Source organism: Cynocephalus volans, chromosome 6 (genome assembly GCF_027409185.1).
Source record: "Cynocephalus volans isolate mCynVol1 chromosome 6, mCynVol1.pri, whole genome shotgun sequence".
Lineage (NCBI taxonomy): Eukaryota > Metazoa > Chordata > Mammalia > Dermoptera > Cynocephalidae > Cynocephalus > Cynocephalus volans.
In genome coordinates this window covers 33,352,628-33,378,825 of record NC_084465.1, presented here as the reverse complement: position 1 = coordinate 33,378,825, position 26,198 = coordinate 33,352,628, and the positions used below count along the sequence as shown (strand labels likewise).

The window sequence follows — 26,198 nt, the reverse complement described above, 5'->3', positions numbered from 1 at the left end:
GCAATGAGTGCTTCTATCTTCTCCATATGGTGTCATAAAGATAGGTTATGATTTGGGGCTGTCACCTGTCCGAATCAAGTCTTTACAAAGCACCCATTGCAACAGTTCATTGGAATAGGCAAGTTCTCAATGTGGCCTCATGCAAGAACGTGTCTGACGCTATACCTGAGGTGTGGGAATAAAATGGACAGCTCAGAGATTCAAAAAGTAGTTGCAACAACATATGTGGAGAACCAGTGCCTACTTTGCTGATGATAATAACCTTTTTTTCCCCTCCAAAGAGTCTATGTTTCCAAATATCACCTTGTCAGAAGATAATGAAGCATCGATGACATCAAGCCCTATGGTACAATTAGAAATGGCAAAAAGAAAGCAAAAGGCTGAAATAAAAGCTAAACTCAGAATGTCGATGTGCCCAATTATTTTAAACATCCCCAATAATTAATAAATTAGTGTTGATTATTTACATACCAAAAAGAGTCTTACATTTACAAAAGTACTTGTCACAGGCTCTTAACAGTAAGATTTCAAAAGAGAATATAAACTATGATCCAATTAATAATTACTGAGTAAAATAAAGAATAAGCAAATCAAAGAGTTCATATATTGTGTTTAGTATGGGAATATTCTGCTGACTCCTGAACCCACATAATCCAATTTTATACTTTCCTACCCCTTCCAATTTGTCAGCATTAGTGGAGTACCAGGAAGAATGGTTTTTTCCCCTAAAATTCTAATTAGGCATTTCAGAAGGAAATGAGTAATTCATAATCAGCAAAACAAACAAAACAAGCCACAATAAAATCAACAGACTTTGCCATAAAACAACAATTATTCAAGGGACTACACCTTTTATCAACCTTGAGAAATGCAAGCACAGTGGACTAAGATATAAAATTAATAGGTTACTTTTCATGTTGACAAATGCCAAATATGAGTATCAGGAGAAAAGTTAGGAGAACTGTAGCTTAGAACAGTGTCATGTGGAAGGAAAACACACACACAAACACTTCCCCCCTCCACACCCTGAGATCTCAGGATAGCACCAACCAAGAATCTGGCACATTAAGTAGGCACTCAATAAATGTCTGCTTATTGAATAAATATCAATAAAAATCTACCTCCTAAAGGAAACACTGAGAGCATCCCCTTGAAATTTAAGCATAATAGGAAACACACTGAATTTTATTCTCCTTTTAATTAAAAAATTGATTAGTAATTTTATATAGCTTGGTGATATTAAATTTCTACCTTAACTAGCATAATAAGCTACTAAAACCATACCCAACTAACTATTCTTTTCCCCACGGGGCACTGTTAAAAGTATATATATATTTGTATACATAAGAGTACATATGTATGTATATCTAGAGAGAGTGACAAGAAATGAAACAGCAAAGGTATTATAATGTTTCTTACTTTTTGTGCAACAAATTGAAATGCAACAAGTCTAAGTTAAAACTATAATGAAAAACTTCATAGGACACTAGACATAATAGTTATACTTCTATAATCTGTTGCATTATAGTTACTAGTATATACATGTCCATATCCTCCACTAGATTTTATGCTTTTCAAGGGCAGGAATAATTTGTTATTTATCCAAGTATCTGCAAGGTGCCTGGGATTTGTAGATTATAGACATTCAGCACCTGTTTCTTATGAGATTAATTCAGAAAAAAGTCAATATAAATGTTAACCAAGGCTTAGGGCAAGATAAACAAAGAAGTCTCGTGGCCCAGCAGTCCCCATGCTGTCTTTTATGAGATTACTTAATATTAAAGCCAAATGGAAAAGTCTGTAATTTTACTCCAGCTACACACAGCCTTCTGGTCTTTGGGATTATGACATGCAATACCTGCCCCTGTTAGTGGGAAAGACTGATTATGGCTGTAACCTGACCAACAGCCCTCAAGGGTGGGTTCTTGATGTCTATGCTTCTTCAGGATTTACAGATGGTTCTAAAAATCTGCTGTGAAAGACACAAAGGCATTTCAGAGCAGATTATTGTCCTTAAGCCACTAAAACCTAAGAAAACAAAAAAGCAGATTAAAAAATTTTAAAGTGTATACATGCAGTGAAAAAACTAGAGGAGAGAAAAAATAGCTAGTGATCACTTTTACATTTTTTTATTATAGTGGTCAATAAAACAAATTGTGACTTTTCAAAAAAATTCTGACATAATTTTGAATTCAATCAACTGTAAGGATTAGAGTTAAAAACCATTTCACATTTTGGTGGTCATTTCATCATTTGTAAAAGTGCATATCAATAAAACTAAGCTGGCACACAGTCGTGTTATAATCTAGAAGTTAACCCTCTCTGCATTGCTCCTAGTATACATATCTGTGTATGTGTATCTGTATACACGCACGCACGCACGCACACACACACACACACACACACACACACACACACACACAGATATAACTACAGACACATATTGTGAGTATCAGATGCGCAGCTCATTTAAGCACTCGAGGTAGAATAACATGCATATGTCAGCCCTCCATATTTCAAAGCTTGAAGATTAACCTAATATACAATATGGTGACCTAACAGTTCTTCATTTGAAAGAAATCTGAAAAATAATCTCTGATACAGCCTAAGTGTGAGAATAACCCAGTGGGATTTCCACCTCTTCATTTCTTAATGAGTTTTTGATAATGAGAGGTGACTTTGCCAGTCACTCTGGGCTCTATTATGGCTAATTTGACTCCACTTCACTCTCCTTGTTAATTATTAACACTAGCCTTTTTATCCTCATGAGACCACATTCCAATTTTTCCTTTTTCGATTTTTATGAGCCCATCTTTATGAAGGTGAAAGTCTTGGAGAACAGGTTTTCACTTAGCATGGAGCTCGAACATTTATTATTCGTTTAGGCAGAGACGCTGTGACATTGATTATATAAGCAGGGGTGTTCTTCAGGATGGCTTTAATGTGCTAGCAATGTGAAAAGGCTGTTAATTAAAGAAGAAGCACCGTGGTATTTTTCACTTGGGAATCAGTTCCCAATAGAATGGTCATTTGCCACTTGCTAGCATATCCACAGATTAAAAGGTGACTAGCTCCAAGGGTTTGCCTTTCAGTAGAGCTGAAAGAAATTATTTGTGCCATTTGCAGATGACTTCCATTTGTCAGAAGAAGAGGTCACTTGCCATATCTATTATAGACAAGACAATTGTGGAAAATGGCATGTAAGGGTAGAATCTATTTGTACTAGCTTTACAAGTCGTTCAGTATCACTTAGCTATCATGCTAATTGCTTCATTATGAAAACATTTATTTTCCCTCAATTTTTAAATATCTCTCTTTCAAAATTGTTTCCTTGGGTACCATTTAAAGTGACTGCCCGTCTAATTATCTCTTTAGTTGGGGAGAGTGGAGCAGGTGGACGGAGGCAGGGTGAAGAGGCAAGAGGGAGCTCAGTCTTTTTTGGCCAGAAATGAAGGAGCCTGAGTTTGTTTTCATCATCAGTCTTGCTCTGGGAATCCGTGGGTGGGTCTGTGAAGGGTGGGAGATTGGGGACAGTTGCTAAAATTGTGGTGCAGCTGGTACTGTTCCCTTGAGGAAAACCACATTTCATCTCCAAGGGTTCTTAAAGGTACGACTTTCCCTAATCATGGCTAACTATAAGGAAAGACACGCGCCCCAGACAGAATATATTTTCCTCCTTAAAATAGAAACTGAATTTGCTGTGTTGAGTCCCTTTCCCCACTAATTAGTTCAGTTTCTGGAACTCTTGTTACACATGTTTCCTAACATATATGCTAAGACAATGCATTTCTTTATCTGATCCTCTCTGTATTCTTCAACAAATTCTCTTCCTTTACCCCTGCAACTCAATGCCTTATAAACATTTTATGAGGTAAAAATAAAAGTTTAAGGAATCCTATATCTTCCTTAAAAGGATTATATTTTTTACAAATGCTGTCAGAATGTGCTTTTGTTACTATGGAACGAGACTGAACTGGAGACCAATTGATGATCAGGCTCCAATTCTCCTCTGTCCCTAATTCCCTGTCACAATCCCCTGCCCAGGCTTACTGTCTCTTAGAAATTTAGTTTCCTCACCTGGAAAATGAAGAGGTTTGTTTAAGATCTCCTCCATACTCCAAAAGATAAATACCCATTTTAAAATATTAAACATAAAGATTTTAATAATAATAAAAAAAAAAAGATGGTAAATAACCAATGAGAACATCTGAATTATTCACGGAAAACAAAACAAAAAAACCAACCCAACTCAGCTATAAAGTTTTCAAGCCACATATAAGTACAAATTCTAAGCCATATCTCCATTAGTTTGAGGGGGCTTAGTAATTTTAAATTTTTGGAAAGCAAACATAAATATACCATATTATAAGTAATAAATCACAACCCTTTAAAATCTATATAGAATTAGCAACACACCTTGTATAACACACACACACACACACACACACACACACACACATTTATACCTCTGTAGGCAAGCACTGATATTCAGCAAATCATCTCCCTTTGCAAGAATGGACATTCAGAACTTTCTGTTCCTATTACCCTATGGCTAGTTAAAGCTGTAATTAATTTGAATTTGGACCATAACTCTTATTGGGCAATAGAGTAAAAACTGTAATGCCATGGCCACAATATAAGGATCCTTTTTTCAAGAGGGGCTAAAAGGATATAAGTTAAATGTTTTCCCATAATTTTCCAAAAGGACAATTTGGGGGTAGGTATAGATCGACATAAAACATTTTCATCGAATTTATTAAATCACCATCTGAGTATCTGAGGAATGCAATAAAACAAGCACATAATTATTAACAATACTGTTCATTATCATCAAGGGTGATATTAATAGCTAGAAATATCATGTTTTATCAACGACTGAGATATTACTCAGTGGTCTTGGTTTTGGATAGTAACTTGAGAGTTTGGGATGAAAGTCACTGCATTCTATTTCAATTCCCCAGATTACACCATATTCTTAGTACCAAAAGGAAATTATGGCACTGGGGAACTTTTGTATTTACCTCACTACATGGAGGATCTGTTTTTTTCCAGAAATAATTGATGTTTTCTAAAATCTGTTAATTGATGCAAAATCAAAGCCAAGATCTACACTTAGCCTCAAAATTGACAGTGCTGATTGAGTACTGTACACAAAATAGCACAAAACAATACTTTATGCATTTAATAGTAGTCAATGTTATAGAAATAATATAAAACAGGGGAGGGATATGAAACTCTTATGAATTAAATATTTGCAAATATGGCTAAAAATTAAATTTTTGAAGCTCTCATTTCGGTATCCCATAAATTTACACTTGCAATGCAAGAACTCTTCTTAAAAATAAACATAAAAAGATGTTAATTCACTGGAGTTGGAGGTTCCCTAAGAATATTTTTGAGAAATCTAAAATATTTTGATTTCTCTATAAATTCTAATATTTTGAATAAGTTAAATAATTCATCATCTATACTAACTGCTTGATTGTGAACATTAATAAATGCCTCATCTTTGAATAAACCCCAACATAAATCTAAATATGATCAATTCTTGAGTTTTCATTCAAATGGAGAAAGCAGTGTTAGAAAAAATCCTACAGTTAGTTATTCTTATTTAAGGACTTAATGCATAATACATATACTTATTTTGGCAAGAGGTTTATTGTTATACATTTGCCTTAAGATAACATTCAATCTGACTTATGATTTCTTAACAAAAAATAAATGATGACAGGAGACTGGGAAAGAAAAAGAGTCATTCAGTTCACTAGCTAGCAGGAGGGAATGAATGGGAGGCTATTAAAAACTTCTGAGAGCAGGCATAGTGGTTGAACCTAAAGAAAGACTGTAGCTTAATTCTTTGGCTTTATAATAGAATATTTTGGAAATGAAATAAAATTGGATTGGAGAATGAATAAGATGACCAAAAGAATCAAGAGTGAAATTTTAACAGACTAATAATATCTATAATATTTATTTAGCATCTATTATATGAGTTATTTATTATCTTATTTAATCCTCACTGCCAGTGACACTGTAGGTGCTATTATTCTCCTTTTATAGATGAAGAGCCTGAAACTTAGAGAGGTTAAACTATTGTCAAAGGTCAAGTGGTAAATGGCAGAGAGACAAAAATGTGTCTGGCCCCAGAGCCCATGTTAGTAATTACTACAACATGATGCTTCTCTTACTAGAACACAGATTCTTAACCTGGTGTCCTCAATCCTGCATGCCCATGGGGAGGACAATATTACACACAATTTCATATCTATGTGAATTTTTTCCTAGTAAAATGGTTGTAATTTTATCAGGACTCAAAGACATGAACAATCAAAGAAAGGTAAAAAAATTGGACTAGAGTGATGAACAAAACCAATACGGTAATTTTTTTTTAAACAAAGAAAAATGTAAAAACGTGAATTTACATTTAAAACTAGAAGGATGCAATAGTGGCCTTATGGAAAGAGAACAGCAAAAAGATTTGGAGTCTTAACATATAAAAAGTTCTAAATGCGTCAACTGTGTTAATGAAGTTCCTAGGAGAGTCAGAGTGGCCTTATGCTGCAGGAAGACAGGGCAGACAGAAGGCACCTCTTTCTGGGGTCTGGGTTATCAGGTCACCTGGTGAGCACTGTGTTCTCAGCACCACACTCCAGAGCAACACGGATAAATGGAGTGTGGTCTATTCAGAGGAAGGTGATAGGAACGGCAATGGGCATAAAAACCCTACCATGTGAGGAACAGTTGAATGGTCTGAGAATAATGGGTTGGAGAAGAAAATTCGTGATAGAAGAAGACTGATGCATTCACCAAGGAGAACAAATTAGAACCTGAGGTTAGGTTCAGCCTGGTCTATAATGGGAAGAATTTTATTGAATGGGAATTAGTGACCCCATGGTCACTGCAAGTGTCGAACCAAAGGCTGTCAGGGGTAACCAAACTTGAGTCTAAGGGAAACTAAAAAAGCCCATCTGGAAAGGCCCAAGAATCTATGTGCCAAAAATCTTGAGGAAAACTAGGTTTCTACTGGCTGCTAGAAGACTGTCTACCATGTTAATTGTAAAAATTATTATTGCATTGGGAAAAGAGTCTCAATAGAGAGCTTTCATATTCGCTTTCATTTTTAAATACTGAATGAGGAAGCCATACCATCTAGCCCCATTTTCTATCATCTGTAGAAATTAATCCACTCTCAGGCCAACAGTATTACCACAATGTATATTAGTAAGAGCCTTAACAATAGCATGATTCTAGAATAATGAGAAATTTCTAAGGTGTCTCTCAGAGATGTAAGTATTCTCAAGTACTTTGGAAATGCCAACCTTTGTAGATTTTCTGATTCGCAAGGGACAATGAGAAGGGTGCTTATGTTATCAGTCTTCGATGGAGATAGGAGGGTATGAATAAGAGGAACTTCAGAGCTCAGTGGAGCAATGTGTGAGTGTCACTGGTTTCCCCCAGACTCTGGCCTGATATAATCAGAGAGGCTAAGCAAACGTTAATGTCACCCATGTCAACACGTGTTAGGCCAGTGCTAGGGCTCTGTAAATACACGTTCACATACAGAACAATCTCCCCACCCTCCTCATTTCACACACTAAAGAAAATGCAAGTGCTCACTGTCATTTCTGAGGAAATTATTAAGCAGTTGGAAAAGAGGAAAACTATCCCAGGAGTCTTGAGGTTGAGCCTCCAGCGCAGTATCCATATCCACTGTGAATAAAGCCCAAAATTTCTCTGCATGCTCAGCCAATAAATCAGGCCACCAGGCAAATGCCTATAAAAGGGTAAAGAAATAAAGTAGAAATACATTACTTGTTAGAAACATAACAAATACTTTGCCACTTCAAAACATTTTACAACATGTCTTAGTTTCACAAAGAAGTATGAGAAACAATGTAATATTTTTAAAAGGTGTGAAGAAATTTTACAGATACACGTATTTAAATAATTTGGTATTGACAGAATTAAAATGTACAGTGACATTTATTGCTTTATAAAAGAAATACATGTTTAATTTACATTTGGAAAAAATATAAAACAAAAAGAAAGGAAAATTTTTGGTATCTCATAATTTAAATGTGGTGACTATGAATGTTTTGGTGTACTTATTATCAATATTTCTTTTTTCTGTGAACACAAACATTAAAACATTTGGTATCATATTCAACAATATTCTCCAACAATTTCTTTCTTAATGATAGCATAACATTCTACTGTAAAATATACCATTATTTTTTTAAGCACTATTAAAATGGCTATTTCCAAATTTTTGACATTTCTAGTGAAAATGTAATATATATCTTTATATAAAAATCTTTGAATATCGATTATTTCCTTAGGATAAACTTCTAAAAATTGCTGGATTAAAGGGCATGCATATTTTAGAGTCTTTACACATTGCAAATTGCTTTCCAGGAAAAATGCTTGCCCCATCCATTCTCCATCCAGCAGCCAGTCATCATTTTAAAACGTAAACTGAATCACACCATTTCTCTGCTTAAACCCCCGTTTTAGCTTCCTGATGCACAAACAGTAAAATCCAAAACCCTTAAATGGCTTACAAAGCCTTGTATGAACTCCCTGCTCCAGGTCTAAACTACACTTCTATGCAGCAGGACTTCCTGACACTCCAGGGTAAGTTAGGTCCTCCCAGACAGTCTCTCTGATACCGAGTATTTTTATTTCACAGGACTTAGTACTGCTTTTATGATTACATATGTGAATATTTTAATGTCTGCCTCTTAAATTGGACTCTAAACATAATAAGGACAGTTTGTGTACGTTTTATTTATCACTTTCTACTCGGCCAAGCACTTTCTTATGCCTTTTAGGTAAGGGAAATAATCACTTTAAAAAAAAATCTCTGCTTTGATGTGTGAAAATAATACTTAGTTCTTAGAGAGTTCTTGAAAATAATGTGTGGTCTTCTCTGACTTTAGTATCTCAGTTTTGTTTTACTTTGCATTTCTCTAACTATGAATGAGTTTGTACAGTTTTTCATAAAAACAGATTTATACTGTTTTTGGTGAATTTTCTTTCGGGTCATTTCCCCATTTTTATATTGAGTTTTTGGTAATGTCATAATCTTTTAACCAAATTACCACAAAAAATATGTGCTTCTGTGATACAGATATTTTTATTATTCTTTCAGTTAAAATTATTCATTCATTAAAAAAAAAAAAATCATCACACTACAGCCAGAGAAGTCCACATTTACTTTCAAGAATTTTCTAAGAACATATGACATTTATGTTTGTAAAGCTTCATTTAATTTCTTCAAATATAAATTAGATTATAACAGGAAGAGACAAACCACAAAACAAAAAAAGGGGATTATAAAATTCCTGATACAATAAGTATTTTCTTAAAAACATATACAGTGAATATGGTCTTAAAATAATACATATTATAAGAATAATCATCAATATATTAATACAAGCATTGCCATGTAAAAAATCAGCATGGTAAATAGAAGCAAAAGTCGACTTAAGGAAGAGTAGTGTAATATAAGTAATAGACTGGAGAAGAACATTTTAACGCCTGGCTCAAAGGTATGACAAATATACGAATGTGGAAACCTGTTGGCAATAGTTCGCTTTATGTAAATTGAACATATTGTTCTTTGCAAATATCATCTTTGAATACTTTTTGGTTAAATATCTACTAGAATGGTTATATGTCAAATAATATAAAAAATAGTATACATGATTTCAATATATGTATCTTGTTCCTGTCTTTTGGAGCTGTAGTGGTGACAAAGAAAAGAACCTGAGATTCCTCACTCTGAGTAGCACAGTGTAGAAACCCTAGTAAAAATGCAGTACTGCAAAGAGAGATATTTTCAAAATCTCACTTCCAGTTCATAGTCAATACCTTTGCAAAAAGTTAAAATTAAGAAAATAAGTCATGTTAGGTCAGGATTTCTTCAGGACTCTGAGAAAAATTCCCAAAGTTCTTTTTAAAGTTAACTTGGAAGACAGAGCCAGAGTGGGGAATGAATTAAATTGGAATATATATATATGTTATATATATATAACATAATGAAATATGATATATATAAAACAACATATATATGTGTTATATTAAATAAAAAATATATATATAAAACAACAGCTTCAGGTTGACAAGATATTGCCATCAAATGGAAAATTTCATTATGTTTTGCAGAAATATATATTTATGTCACAAATTGTACTTCTGATGATGTTATTTCTTTCTTTCTTTTTTTTTTTTTTTTTGTCATTTTTTCGTGACCGGCACTCAGCCAGTGAGTGCACCGGTCAGTCCTATATAGGATCCGAACCCGCGGCGGGAGCGTCGCCGCGCTCCCAGCGCAGCACTCTACCAAGTGCGCCACGGGCTCGGCCCAGATGATGTTATTTCTGATGAATATAAGCCAGTCTGTGACGAATGCCTGTTGTTCTCCTAACCATGACTAGAGAAAACTTGCAGCAATCATAGTCTGAAAATGAAAGCAAGTGTTGCAGTTACCTTGAGAACATAGGGTCATTTCTACCACCTGTCCCCTTACCTTTCTTGCCATCCCACTGGGTGGCAGTCGTCCCACTCCAGGTTGGTAGGAAGAAGAGGGGCTATGTAATTTCCTCCCTAGAGTACCACCTCATGGGAGGTGGCTGAGGGTCTCCACTAGGGAGAAGAAAACCCTTCTCAGAAAGGCATCCGTCTGTAGGATACCAATCAAAAGTCATGATTATCTGGGTTAAAGTTATCTTGGCTGTAATGCTAAGCCACTAATTGGTGTAAATGAGATGGCAGAGGCAGAAGGCAATGTTTAATTTGCTTAAGAGGGAAATATAAAACAAAACTTGATTGTAAGTCCTTTAGCCAACCATCTCTATCCAAGTTCTAACAATAAATGAGTCTTGTACGGTGAAAATAATATATATGTGGCAGGCTGACGATACTTTGTAAGCCTGGTTTGTTTATCAAAGGTAGTTGGAAATCGTGGCAGGTAAGAATAAATCCTGAACCTGAAAGCCAGAGTACTGAGCTTTGAACTTAGTGGTGAGACGTGAGTGATCAGGGCCAAGCTGCACCCTGGGTGCATTTCTGTTTCCTTATCTGCAAATTGGCAATAACAGTACTTGCCCAAACTGCCCCCAGGGTTGTAAAAATCAAATGGATAGTAAAATTTCTTGCTATACAAATGTAATAAATGGATATTATCAGTTATTACAAAAACATGTTGAAATTCATACACATCTTATAATGTGAGTTTATGTGCTTGAAAAATAATAATGTCCAACATGAATCCAATAGCTCCTATAAGCCAAGTACTGTTCTAAAGATTTTATAAACATTATCTTATTTAATCCTCCAAATAACTTTTCAGGCATATGGTATCATTATCCTTATTTTATAGGTTAGCAAACAGAGATTAAATAACTTGCCCAAAGTCATATATTTGGTAGGTAACAGAGCAATGATTTGAATCCAGGTCAGCTGGGGTCTAGAGAACAAGCTCTTACACAAACAGCCTCTTAGGTAACTATGTACGCCAAGCACATTATCTATAATCTGTTTTACAGATCAGACCACTGTTAATGTCCTCCGATTTCTTGTTGCCAGAAACATCTATCATGGTCTGATTTCTTTGAGATCTAAAGCTTTTGATTACTATTTTTTTATTACTGCATTTTAATCCTAAAAATATGGTAAAAATTTATAATTTACATAAAAAAAGGAAAATGGCTACACAGATCAGCAAAAACAGTGAACTTGACCTTGGAATGTATTATATGCTTATTTTTTCTGCAAGATTAGTTTGCAATCCTGTAATTTGTAGATGATCCTACAAGCTTGAGACAATGTAGTCTCCAGGGTATCCCTTGTGCCTGACATACATGCATACACACACTCATGCATACAACATGATGCTAAAGATCCCGACATACTCTGAATATGTAAGCTCTCTTAAGGAGCCAGTAGAATGGATTAGATCTTCAGGGTGAAACCTAAACTAATCATCATAAGTTTCTTTTTAACTCTTTTCATTCACTGTTTTGATTTTATCCCTGATAATCAGGTTCATACATAAACATAAATATTGAAATAACCAAATGAAATGGTGAATGAAAGCACTTCAAAACATATGTCAGTGTAAAGCATTAGCTTCATTCCTACATATTTGAAAATAGTACATGATTAACAAATATTTTTAGTAGGGCATTTATGCTCATGCTATTTCTTTTGAGAGTCACTGCTGCAAATGGGATTCTACCCTATACCTTAGCCATATGAAAACCACTTACTGGTCATCCTTTTTCAAAATGAGGGACATTTCTTGGTTCAGAGGCTATCATAATCCTTTTTTTGGTGGCTAGCAGGTAACAAAGATCGAACCCTGGACCTTGGTGTTATCAACACCACGCTCTAACCAACAAAGCTAACCAGCCAGACCTACAGGCTAATATAATCTTAAATTTAAATCCATCCTAAGAAAAAGTATCTCACTGGTTATCCAGATATAAACAAGATGTAATTAATAACAGTTCAAATGTTGAGATTATTGTAATCTAGTTAGTAGTAGAGAGTAAATAGATTTTATTCATGGTCAATTCTTTAGCATAACCACACTTTAAGATATTCCTGAGACATGCATGCTAGTGGAGAGGAATCTGGACATGAATAAGCAAAAATATATGGAAAATAAAATCGAACATCCTTTCTCTTTATGTTAGAATCCATTCAGAAGCACAATTTGGCTCAAATACTGGTGTTTAGGAGAATGAGCATACGAACTCCTCTCTCTGTCCTGGTTCTGTTGCTGGAGCGGCTGGGGCACAGCCAGCTGAAGTGCAGGATCAATCAACCATCTGCAGTGAATTGAGAGCCATCTACACTGCAAATACTGAATTACTGCCGAACAACCTCATTGCATATAGTGTTACAGATATGGTAGGTGATATTATATTTCAAATATTTTAGAGGTCTTAAATCAAGATCTTTTGCTGTAATAACAAGTAACAATCTGAGCTGTGCTCATATTGATGATCCTCCCCCCCCCCCCCCCTCAGCCCGTCTACTGATATTCTCAGTGATCCAGCCCCCTTAGTCAGACTCCTGGGATATGCTAGAGTACAAGGGACATCTCCAGGATAGCATCGGAATTATCTCCCACTCATTAACATCCCTGTTATGATGCTGTGTGTCAAACCTGTCAGCTAAACCAGAGCAGGACAGGATGACCACTCTGGCCGTTCTACATAAACAGTAAAACCACCTTGTGATTTATCAGAAAATGCCCAGGACTGGAGTCTGGCTTGAGTCTTTGCCCAGTCACTAACTAGCTGTGCACTTCTGGCTAGTTTCTTGGCTCTTCTGGGTTTGTTATCTTATCATTAAAATGGTAGGTGTGGAGGGGGTGTGCTGGTGGGAGCCTATGGCTTCCCCAGCAGGCATTCGGACTTCTTGGCTTTATCAAAGGGAGTGATTTTTAGATGGATAATCGTCAGATTAGTCTGCCTAAAATTTCTGTTCAGAAACAATCTAGTCACTGAAATGTGGAGACTGCCTTAAGATTTTCTGGAAAGGAGCTAAAACTATCTTTATAAGAAGAAAACAGGAATTCTAAAGAAAAGCCTGAAAGGAGAGGTCGACAGGCCTTCAGAAAGAAGGGAAGACTGCCTTATAAGTAAGTTACAGTCAAAGATCTAAAGGACATGAAACCTGCTTAACTGAGAAATTGCTGAAGGATAGAAACAAGCTCTCAGTCCTGTAAAGTAAACTGCCACTGTGGAGAGAGGTAGAACGAAAATACAAGGAGTTGACTCAGGAGCCACTTCAAGGTCTCCTTGAGACAGATATATTAACCCCTACCAAGGGAGCCGAGCCAGGTGCTCTTTCATGGAGTAAAGAAACTCTAGCTTGAACAACCAGCAAAATAAATATCAGTGTAGAGTGCAGTCCACCAATTCACTTTGGAAATGACTTTGGAATGAGGCGAATTCACTTTCCAATATTGTTCAGAGAAAAAGCTAGATCTGGTTACAAAAAAAAAAAAAAAAATCAAAACCAAAATATCAAAATCCCTTCAGCTGTGTTTTACTTAGAAGGACAGCAGTAATTACACATGCAATTATTAATAAGACACACTCATCGCAATGGTATAACAAAGATTAACCCATTCAAAGAAAAATGGCCAGTCTAATTCCATAGAGAGGACTAAGTTGGCTTTAAAATGAACTACAATCAGAGTAGGTTTTATCTCAAAGTCACATAAAAAGTAATCCCATGCTAGAAAAATAGTGGAAACAGTTTTACTCACCTCTCTTCCCTGAGGAATTCCAAGAATTTGGAAGCATTGTGGAACAGAAAAATGCCATAGTGTTACAAAGCATTTTAAAATGAGGTCATCATAATAGCTCTATATTTCAGCATATAATAGAGTGATATTTATGAGCTACGGTTATCTCTATTCAATAAAGTCAATTGTATTTCTGTGGATTGGAAATTAAATAATATTTACATTTTAATTGTGTTTGAATACATTATACTTTAATAGGCATTCTAGTGATTGCATGGAGTCTACTGAGCAACATTTAATTTTTATTTTTTGTGAAATGTATGGTAATATTAGATGTATCTGTTTAACTGAAATATATACTGCAACTGGATATCCAATTAGAAATTTTTTTTAATTCAAAAATGCTTAATACTCTGATGATAATGTCTCTTAACAAAAGACAAAGACAAAACATACATATATTTTATCATGTAATCATTTTCATTGTAGCATAGTACTGGTACTAGTCTAGAAAAGAACCCCCTGGGAATTCATTTCAAATTATTGAAACAGCTGTTTCTTCAGTTTAAAATAAAATATCCATAACAAGTTCACACATGACAGATGCAAGCTAAAAACTAGATTCCACAGTGTGAGCTAAAAGCAGATGTTTTGAATGATCATATTTATAACCAGATAACAATAAATCTTAGTTACCTACAGTAAGGTTTCATGAATACTCTTTTCCAAAAATTGGCTTAAAGTGCAGTTCCTGTAGTTTCTTATATTTTTGAGAACTAGGCTTCTTTAATACAAATATTCTACAAATTCATATATATCTGGTCTATTTTATTCTTGCTCATTTTATGTGCTTCGTCAAGAATAAAGCACTGTTAGGACACTGAAATTTATTATATTTATTTAATTCCACACATTTCCCCCATCTAACTCAAAGTCAGAAAACCTGTTTTTGTAAGTAAACTCATGACTATTAGAAAGAGCAGAAATTTAAGTCTTAGAATAAGCAGTTCGGTGAAAAGACATCCTAGATCTCTAATGAATGTTAATATGTAATTAGAACTTTTTAAAATTATAAACGATGCAGGTTTAGTGAAAATTTAATTTAAAGAAAGTTTGATGGTAAGAGTTAAAGACTAGAGTTATCAACCATACAATCATGAATGTCTTCCATTCAATTTTATCTTACAGTTTAATACAAATTTTCCTTTCTCATGTTGATTAACTTCTTTCACATTTAAACTAAAGCAATCATGGCACAGGGTAAAAAGCAAGCGATCTGGCATTACAAGATAAATTTGTGTTCCAGTTTTGCTTCTTACTACTTATGCATCCTTGGACAGATCCCATAAGCCCTCCCATATTCCTTACAACATGATTGTTGCCAGGAATAACATGAAATTATACATACATGCAATTGCTTTGTAACACAGGAGTTACATTTCCAGGAAATTCACATACGTTCTTAGTTTTCTACAGGTGAATAGCTAGATGTGTATCAGGGCTGTGGTCAGGCCACTCGTTCTGTGTTGCTCCCACCATGGCAAAGCATTATGGATAGGTTTATACTAGGGTTGAAACAAGTCATCACCTCTGCGTGATGCTCTTCATTCTGCTGTAAGACTTCTATGCAGAGCTCTGCTAGATGAAGGACCTCTTCCAGCTTTCTAGCAGGAGTTGCCTGGTTCATGGTTTCTACATTAAAAAAAAAAAAAATCATCAAAATGTTACCTTGAAAATACAAAGCCAAACATATTCTAAGACATAATGATGAAATCAGGGTGTTGAAACAGGATAAGAAAGCATATTTTTGAGAAATAAGAGATGTAAGAAACACAAATGAACACATTATTTTTTAAAAACAACCAGTTCACCAGATTGCAGAAAATATTTCACCCACAAAGCAATCACAGGGAACTGCAAGTGCTTTGCCATTTAATATATAAGAACAGGTGCAACGGCACATTAGATGCTCAACTTCTTCAACAAACAAGTTATAATTCTCCTCAAGGTCAGAAACACAAACAGAGCAGATACAACAGTCTTTTCTTCCTCTCTGTATTGTATTATCAATACAATGCCATTCTCACTAGATGAGTCATTCCTGGCATTAGCAAAACCCATGCTTTTTTTATTGCTATTAAATTCCCAGCCTGAAATGTCTATAGTTCATGTTGATCTTAAATTCAGGAAGTACAAAGTCACTTAAAACAACTTTGACAGTCTGCAATTAACTGATTTCCTTCCCTACTTCCCTGCCACCATCCCACTCCACCTTCCAACTGGGGGAGGTGGGGAAGGGGAGGGCAGGAAGTGTTCTTTGAAGTTGAAGGTTCTTTCTGCATTAAGTCAAACTGGTTTTAAAAAGGGCAGACCACAATAAGATTAAGTGCAGCTACCTGAAATTCATCAACAAAGAAGGCAAAGTAGATGATTTCTAAGTTACAACAAACTGGCAGAAATTAGAGGTGTCCTGTGTAATGAAACTGTTTCAAAACAATGTGAAGAACAGAGTATCCAATAAAGACAGTAAAGATAAATGTTGTCTTAGATTCATAGGATCCCTCTCTGCCCTAGCAAGGAAATTGTGAGAAAAGGAAAGCAAATTTCCTGTAAAAGAGTTTCCTCTGTGGAACTTAAGGAGCCATTTCCCCCAACCCAACAGATCTTTTCTCTCAACATACTTCTTCCTAAAACCTCAGCCTTAAATTTGGAGGAGATTCTTCCATTTGCTCTGTCCTAATGTGTTCCCAAGGGATGTACGGGGCTGCAGGGAAACACTGCTTATGGTTGGTGCTTGTTCGTTAAACATTTATTATATGCTCACTATAGGTCAGACTGTGATGCACGTGGGGTTCACATCCCCTGACTCCCAAGCCATGTACACATACTACTAAACTCCCTCGCAGCGTAGAAAGCCATTGCTCATCCGTGACGAGGATCAAAGAGTACAATGGTTCTTTGGGAAACTCAGCCTGTCAAATGCCAAATACTGAGGTTGAGTATGCCTACAATATGTTCATAGCTGTGCAAAGTAGGAGGAAGTGTAAGACATACCCCTGAAGTTAAACAACTCAGAATGTGAAAATCACTACTGAAAGGATCCTTAGACATCATCTATCGAAACTTCCATCCATTTATGAACACCTCAACATCCTCAAACAAGGGTGAATGAAGTCAAGGAGGCTTATGACTTCACGTGACAGCCTATTCCATTTTGGGGCAGCTCTAGCTGTTATAGTTGAGTCAGGAAGGCAAGGCCCTTCAGAAAAGTTTGGAAACAATGTGAAGCAAGCATGTCAGTGTGGCAGGAGATGTGAGGAGAGACTGCAGGTGGGTTTAGGGGAGACACCAGGGGGAAGGTAAGCCCGAAGCACAGTCCTAGAGGAATAACAAATGATCTGGGTACAAGAAGGGGTTTCAAAAGAAAATACTGCATGACACAGATGCATTTTGGAGGAAGGTGATTGCAACCATGGTTATAAATGTTGCAGTTTCTCAAGAGCCAATTATGTGTCGGGCACAACACTGGACACTTTCCATGAGTTATCACACTAATTTTCCTAACAGCTTTAAGTCATTTGTTTTTTTATTCGTATAACTTGTAGATAAGGAAACACGCTCAAGAGAGATGAAATGCAACACTAACAGTGGTGAAGGGAAGACTTGAAGTTGATGTGGACTCTTCACATCTATGCCTTGTCCTCGTCTGTATGTAAGAACATGCTGGGGAATGGTGGGTGATCGTGGCAGGCTTTAAGTAAGGTAATAAGGGCCGACCCCATGGCGTACTCGGTAGAGTGCAGCGCTGGGAGCGCAGCGACGCTCCCGCCGCGGGTTCGATCCTATATAGGAATGGCTGGTGCACTCACTGGCTGAGTACCGGTCACGAAAAAGACAAAAAAAAAAAAAAAAGTAAGGTAATAAGCAGACTGGATGACTATATTCTACAGATAACTTGGCAAATGTTTCTTAGCAGGGCCTCAGAATAAATTAATTTTAGGAAAATGTATTTGTTCATTGTGTGTAACAAGGATAGGTGAGGGTCTAGTCCAGCAGAACGGTGAGGTATGGGAAGATGACAGTGGGAATAGAAAAGGGGAAGATGCAACAGACACCTTGAAGGAAGAATTTGTGAGCTGCTGTGAGTGACTAGAAATTGTAGGCCAGAGAGGAGTATGGCCCTGGGGTTTGGAAGATCACATGACTCAGAGAATGATGACGCATAGCTAGTGAAACTAGGGCATGGGTCTTCAATGAGCCAACATATGTTTTTAACACCAATTACTGCATAAGCATAATTTAAACTTAAGTAGTCCAAACTAAGAATATATTATGCTTTGTAAAATCTGCACACACATGGACTTAGGCTATCTGGATCCTCTGCTTGGCAAACTCCTACTCATCAATCAAGGTCCAATTTTAATGCTACCTCCATTGTGGAACCTTGTCAGAGTTCCAGGGCTGAATGCCTTGCTTCTCTCTCTGAGTTTCCCTATTTACAGGCTGATGCATCTGTTACTAAACTGTGTGCCTAAAGTCAGAAGCTGGGTCTCATTCATGCATTTATCTTGTGCAGGCTTTGGACTATGGCAGGTATTTAATGAATGTTTACTGAGAATGCAACAGTATAATTACAGGGGGAAACCAATATTGAATATTCAGTCAATACCCAAATCATTTTATTTGACTTTGTGAAGAAGTGCAAATATCTCTTCTGTCACTAACACACTAAGATGAACAAGAGCAAGTTCACAGATAAAATGAAGCTGTAGTTTGAGAACACTGCTCAGATAACCAATGAATGCTTTATTCTTAAATTACTAAAGATTTCAGAAAATAGTCTTCAAAATAATTTTTAATTCTCAAGAACATATCAATTATCTTCCTTAATTTCTCCATCTTTAAATGAAGGGTACATATCAATTATCTTCCTTAATTTCTCCATCTTTAAATGAAGGGTACTGAATTAAGTTGGGGATTATTAACGGAGGGGGTTAAAAATAGGTTTCAGGGGGTTCTTGAACTTCATAAAATTACATGCTAATAGAGGTAATTTTGGGAGTAAAGGACCATAATTTCCATCAAATTCTCAAAGTTGTCTATAAGCCAAACAAATGCTAATAATCACTAAACCAGATAATCTCTCAGATTCCTTCTGGCTAAGAGAATCTATGCTTCCTATAAATGTTGGGCTTTATCTATTGGGCTTTATCTGTTCCAACATATTCATATATGTGTATAATGTGTTTTCCATTAAGGAAAGGGACAAGCAACCAAATTTATTTATTTTTATTACGGATGAAGAACTTATTTTTCCTACGTACTTCAGTACATTATTCACTGAATCCTACAATCCTTCTGCAAGTTAGGGAATCATGACTCCCATTTCTGGAGTCTTATAGAGATTAAAGAATGGGATTAAAATCTTACGTCTCACATCATACACACAGCAACAATACAATGACCTAGATTCTTTTTCATTTTCAATTTTCTTAATAGGAATAACACCCGCCCCACCACCACCACCCCATATCCTTAGACACAAGTATGCAATAATAGAAAAGAATCACGGAAACAACCTTAAAACTTATTTGTTTGTGTGACTATGTCAAAACTAGCTTTTACATTTGACACTCAAGTCAAAACTCTGAGAGTACCCTGTGTCCTAGTGAAACTTAAAAACAGTCTAAAACATTATATTCTTTCTAGATTAAGTTTACCAAGAGGGTTGAAATTTTGTACTTGAAAATAATGGCCACTCTAACACTTTAAATTAATAGCATTTTTATCAAGTACACTATGTATGCCACCTCTCATTGTCACCCATTTGACTACATTCAACAGAACTCTATTAAAATAACAAGCTTCTTAATGGCTCCATTAAAAATCTGAACACCGTGAATATTTCAGAATTCCTCCTTAAAATGTTTTCTTTCACTCTCTTTGTAACATTTCCACAGCATTACAGATATTCTTCAAGCTTCACACCAAGTTGCTGATTGTTGTAATACATTTCGCGTAGTGACATTTAAAACAAATATGCCAACAGTAGCAAGATTTCCTGATGAATTTCAATGCACTGCTCTTGGCTATGATCCTTTTTCATTTTGGAACATTTTTAGTTTTCTATGACAACACTTCTTAGGTCCCCAAAACAATTCCTTTTAATTATACCTCTGTATATTTTAGAAGAGACTCCACTGGGGAAGAGGTGGGGAGGGGTGGGAAGATGCGAGAAGACGGCTTGCCTGTTTGCTCTGGGAGGCTTGCTTTCCACTCTCGGCTGCGAGAGGGTGTTTGAGAGGGTGTGTGAGAGGGTGTGTACTCCCAGCACACTCACCTTGGCGGCCTCCCTTGCTGCCATTTCCTGTCACAGTCCCTAGTGGTGGATTCACAATGACTGATGCTCACAGTGAAGGCTGAAATTTGTACTGCTTTGACCTTAACTTTTTATTTTAACATACTTAATTGACAAAAATTGTATAAATTCAAGGTGTTCTTGAATTTGATGAATGATGACTTGATAGACATATACATTGTGTAAAGACTGTCACGAATTTTGATGAGATATTTTAATTGTCCTCATCTTTACCTACCCCCTAACAAAATGACTTAACTTTTAAATGATGGATTATATCCATATTTGCAGCTGAACAAGAAATAATGTTTAAGATGGTGTTAGATTGAAAGACTATGGCAATGATCTCATCCCAATACTGCCCGCTGCCCTGGCCTCCTCCCTGCCTTGCATCAAGGCCATGATGACCAGTTAGGGTGCATTAAAAAACAATTCATATGTGCACTCAGATTTCTTTTTTTGTTTTTCACCTCCCCAGATTTTGTGGCCCTGAATTTGATTCAACAAACTTTTACTGCATGTAAAGTATGGTACTAGCGACTGACGGGATATGGTAATGAACAAGAAAATATTTCTGCCTTCTAGGAACTTACGTGTATCTCTCCCTAACCAGATTACAAGGTAAAATATGGCAATATACCAAACTTCCTCAGTCAATATGAGGAAGTCTATAATAAAGCCTGGATAGAGAGTGAATTAAATGTACTCAGCATGCAAGAATAGGGCTATTAGCTTGCAAGAAGTAGGATCAAAGATGTATCAATAGGAAGGCTTCAAATCACTCATGCACATCATATGGGTTCTTCAGAATGAAATTATTTTAGTGAATTTGTATGTGAGTTTAGAAAGCTAGCAGCAGTCTAATGTGGAGGTCTTCCACAGTTTTCTCTGTCTCATCTGACAAGAAAAGAACTTACTTTTCTGGTGCCTCTCCCTCCCCCTGAAGAAATAAATCAGACAGAGGAGGAGGAAGCCCCAGCCTTCAGGAGATAGCTGAGCTGAGAAACATGAGACTTATGAGAAAGTCTTCTACGAGAAAGTACTTCTCATTTCATGTATTAAGAAGGGACTATAGGGAAATTTAGAAAACTGAGGAAAAAGGTGTGGAAAGACGGGGAGGAACTGGGAAAATGACCACTATTGAGTGAAAAGAGTGAAAGGAAGGACTCCAGTTTGGAAGGGGTGGGGATGAGAGCAACAAGGAAGCACTCACCTGGGACACTCTCTGAGGCCCAAACAGTGAGGCTTCACCTTGAGAGGTTGAAAGGACAAGAAAGTGGGCCAAGGGCGCGGCATGTTTTCTTCTACCTGGAACCCCAAAGGTCATCCAGCGGCAACGAATGCCAGCCTCCCCTCAATACTTAGTTACCCTCAGATCCAGCTGAAATGGTGGGATGGGTCCCTCCCTTCTCACCCCCCACTAAATAGTGATTGCTCCCCTGACCCTCCCGCCACAGAAATATAAGACACTCATTACACACACATACACACCACACTGCTATGGGCACATAAACAATCTGCTCCAATTAGAGAGATCAGAAAAGATTCCACTTTAACTAACTCCTCTCAGATGCCTCTGTCCACTTTGAACCCTAAGCCTCTTTAGGCCACCTTAGCTGGCTCAGGGAATGTCTCCTGGCTCCCTAGTCTGTTCTAATTTGAATCTTAACTCTTGTCTCAGGTCAGTGTTCTCCCTCTTTGCATAGTCCAGACTGACAACTCAGTTGGAAAATCTAAGTGTTTATTGAAATTTTCTGACCCATCCTCCAGCTCTAGGCACAGCAACCTGTGGCAAGTGACATGGTGTCAGAGCCTAGGACTAGGCTCCAGGGAGTCTTAATCCTGGCCAGATCTCAATACTCATGGGCCTCCTCATCTCAAGAGGAAAAGAGGGCGGGAAATCAGATATCTTCTTCCCCATTAAACAAAACATACCCTGCCCCCAGCCTGTCTGCCACTTCTTTGGAACTTGTGACTAGATCAGATGATTCTGGGGTAACTCTCTGGACTTAGTACCCTAGAAGGAATAGTATATAACTTGCTGGCTAAGAAGACTACTCAAAATCTAGTGGAGATGTGGTTCTTAAAACTCAACCCACTTTCCCAATTCTTTAGTGTCAATCTGGCCTATATTTGCTCCAGTATCTGTGACATCTCCAAGGCCTAGCACTGACAACAAACAATAGAGAACGAGGCAACACTGACTCACTCCTGGTTCATCTGACTGCAACGTAAATGATATTATGGTTCTATGAGTGCTAGAATATATATTGCTTCCCTCCATGAATGGAGTATCTTCATTCCTTTCATTCTGCTGTTCTCACCTCCAGTGTACACCAGAATCACCTGGAGGGCTTGCTAAAGCACAAACTGCTTGGCATCAACCCCAGAGCTTTTCATTCAGTAGATCTTGGGTGGGGCCCAAGAACTTGCATTTCTAACTAGTTGCTAGGTGATGCTCATGATGATGGTCTAGGGAATGAACTTTGTGAACTACTAGTGTTTATGAAAAACAAGGTTAAAAACAAAGGTAAACTTTTTTTCCTCCTTTATTTGAAAGCAAGCTATATCTTTATATAAAGCTCATTTTAGGCAAAAGTGACTTTTTTTGCAGAATCTGAACACATTTTACATTTCCATAGAGTCACCCCAGATAGGTCAGTGTCCATATTTGGGCAATCCTATGGATGAATGAAAATAGGATGATATGACCTCTCTACAGGTGTTTAAAATCCATGAGAACACTAATACCACAGCTGTTTGAAAACAACAGGTCTGTAGCCCTACTTCCACGGCTCCCTTTGGGACCAACTCATTTAATGACCTTGTCATTGAAAGCAACAATTCCAGTTAATATCTCCTTGGAATTAACCACACTAATAATATAGTGCTTTGGAATAATCATTCTGTGGTCACAGTCACATTAACTACCTCACCTGGATTATCTTTCACATCAATAAATTCATTTGTAAGCCAATGGCCAGCTGTGGAACAAAGAAGAATTGGCCAGTGGCAGCTGGGCTGGACTCAAATTGAGCAATCTCCATAAGCCAACAGGAAGCAGTGGCCCACAGGTGAAGGGCATAAAATGTCAAATACATATGTTAGATAAAAGTCAGTGACTCTCTGTGAGACTTTCTTTGGGAGGAATATCAAGGCATATTCTCCTCTCAAAACCTTAAGAGAAGGGATGATGGTGATGGAATTACAGAGAAGATTGCTAACCGCCCCCCCATCCCACACACACACAAATTAATATTGGCTTATCATTTGTCACATGCTTTTACAATTATGTGATTTACAAGAGGTGAGAAACACAGACACCCAATTTGAGTTTTATTATAGTTGTCTTTTTATTGAGACCTTGGCTCTCCCTAAGTTTGTAAAGCAGGAATATCTAAGGTGTCACAAGGAAAAATATATCTCCATAGTGTTGCTGGCTGCAAGGATTACAAAGGCTTGAAGGAGAAGAAAGTTTTCTATACTGCATACATAGTTTTCTCTAGTTAGCTCTGAATAGATCTGTGCTGTAGAATTCCAAAGACTGCATGAAATTTTTCCACTAGAAATTTCACCAATTGTATAATAGTTTTTTTAAAGACTCGCCTTTAGCCGTGTCATCTGTACATATATGAGGGTTCTTTAAAAAGATCATGGAAAAATACAGGTAAAAGATAATACAAATCTTTCCATGAACTTTTTGAAGTACCCTCGTGTATGTATGTACGTGTGTGAGAACACACACACACATAAATACATTCAGTAGCTGAAACTGATAAACGGTCCCCTCCCTGGTTGTGCTGCTCTTTACATATACGTTGTTCTCATTTCTCCTAAATATAATTCAAATTCAGAAACTGAAAACCAGCAGAATAGTTTTAGTGATGGCCATGCCAATACTGAATGTAGCACTTGGGCTCTTTTACCTGCCTGTAATCCTGCAGACTGGGCTAACTGTTGAGCTAGGGCTGGGTCTGGAGCTCACAGACCCCTCAAGCCCATTCCAGACTGAGTCATAAACCCTTCACAGGCCAGGCTGGGTCACAAGACCCCTCCCATGCAGATCTATGAGCTAGGTAACCAGCCAAAAGGTCCTTGGAGCCATAGGTTCAAGAGCATGGCCCTGTGTGGCAGCAGCCACCTGAGGCACTAGATGCCAGCTAAGCCACAGCACCACGCAGGCACACTAACTCCACCCATACACAACTTCTTTACAAAGAATGCGCTGCACCACCCCCAACTGGATCCAAGGCGAGGGAGCCTGACCAAACTATTCTATTTTCCCAACAATCCACCCCTTGAGGGTCCCTCACTGTATAATCTACGCATTCAGAATCTTCCATGATGTTCCCTTAGCGAGGATAAATGACCCTTACATTCACATATTACACATTCCATCCCAGCCCCAAAAGTCTTTAGCTTGTTGCAGCACCAACTCAAAAGTCCAGTCTCATCTGAGACTAAAGGCAAAACTTCTTTCAGCTGTGAACCTGTAAAGAGTCAAAAGCAAGTTTTTCTACTTCCAAGATACAGTGGGACAGACATTGGGTACACATTCCCATTCCAGAAGAGAGGAATAGAAATGAAAAACAGGCCCCAAACAAACCCAAAACCCAAACACGGCAAACGTTAAGCACACTGGGGCACCTGGACCCCTAAAGAGTTGGGCAACCTCACTCCTACAGCTCCACCAAGTTCAGCCCATTGAGCTGCCATGGTACCTGCAGCTTTTCCAGACTTGCACTGCGCATTGACAGCAGCCCTGCAATTCTGGGCTCCTGGTGGCAGTCCTGCCATCCTGGCTACACTAAACATTTCCTCAGTGGGGGCTCTGACCCCAGTTTTCTGCTCCACATTGCTCCATAGATGACCTCCACAGCAACTCCACCCCTGCAGCAGGTCTCTGCCTAAGTCTCCCAGCTTTTTCATACATCTTCTGAAATCTAGCTGGAGGCTGCCACACCTCCACTGCTCTCACATACTGCTGGTCTGCAAACTTAACACAATGTGAACACCACCAAGGTTTTTGGCTTTTGCTCTTCAGAGCTGCTGAGGCAGGATTGCTCCAGCCAGAGCGGCTGGGATGTAGAAAGCAGTTTGCTGAGGGCAATGACACCTCAGGTCTGCCCTCCAGAAAATCCCAGTTCTCCTAGGTCTCAAGGTCTATGATGGGAGGGGCACTCTCCCAAACTTCTGAAATGCCCTCAGGGCTTTCTCCCATTGTCTTGGTTATTAGCATCTAACTGCCCCATCCCTGGCTCTTGAATTACTTGAATCAGCTTGGCTTACACCAGCTATTCACTCACAGTCTCAGGCAATTCTGTAGCGTTTGCCCACAGTTTGAACAACTGCATTCACTCAGTCACTCTTTTCTCGGGTTTATATGGCACCTGTCAAGCCATCTGCTTTATCGGGTTTATACGGCACCCGGCCAGCCATCAGGTTTAAGTGGCACCCTTCGAGCCTTCTGCTTTCGGATAAATGTGACATGCGTTTACTATATCATCTCTAGAGCACATTACACTATCCACCCCTAGGTCCCATAGCTGCAGCCGCCAGGGGTTCTCCCTGTTT

The 26,198-nt window shown here is 37.6% G+C and overlaps 1 protein-coding gene across 13 annotated transcripts in view; it reads right to left on the bottom strand.

Annotated features, from left to right (window-relative positions):
* The window catches only part of CADPS2 (calcium dependent secretion activator 2), a 498,805-nt gene that overhangs the window by 84,465 nt on the left and 388,142 nt on the right, over nt 1-26,198 (bottom strand). For 7 of the 13 annotated variants that reach the window (XM_063101364.1, XM_063101369.1, XM_063101373.1 and 4 more), the window contains 3 exons: nt 15,855-15,958; nt 14,288-14,296; nt 7,618-7,774 (listed from right to left, as the gene is read on the bottom strand). In XM_063101364.1, coding sequence (XP_062957434.1) covers nt 7,618-7,774; nt 14,288-14,296; nt 15,855-15,958 — 270 coding nt within the window. The remainder of the gene's footprint in view (nt 1-7,617; nt 7,775-14,287; nt 14,297-15,854; nt 15,959-26,198) is intronic. The other 6 variants (XM_063101366.1, XM_063101374.1, XM_063101372.1 and 3 more) reach the window with 1 other exon arrangement.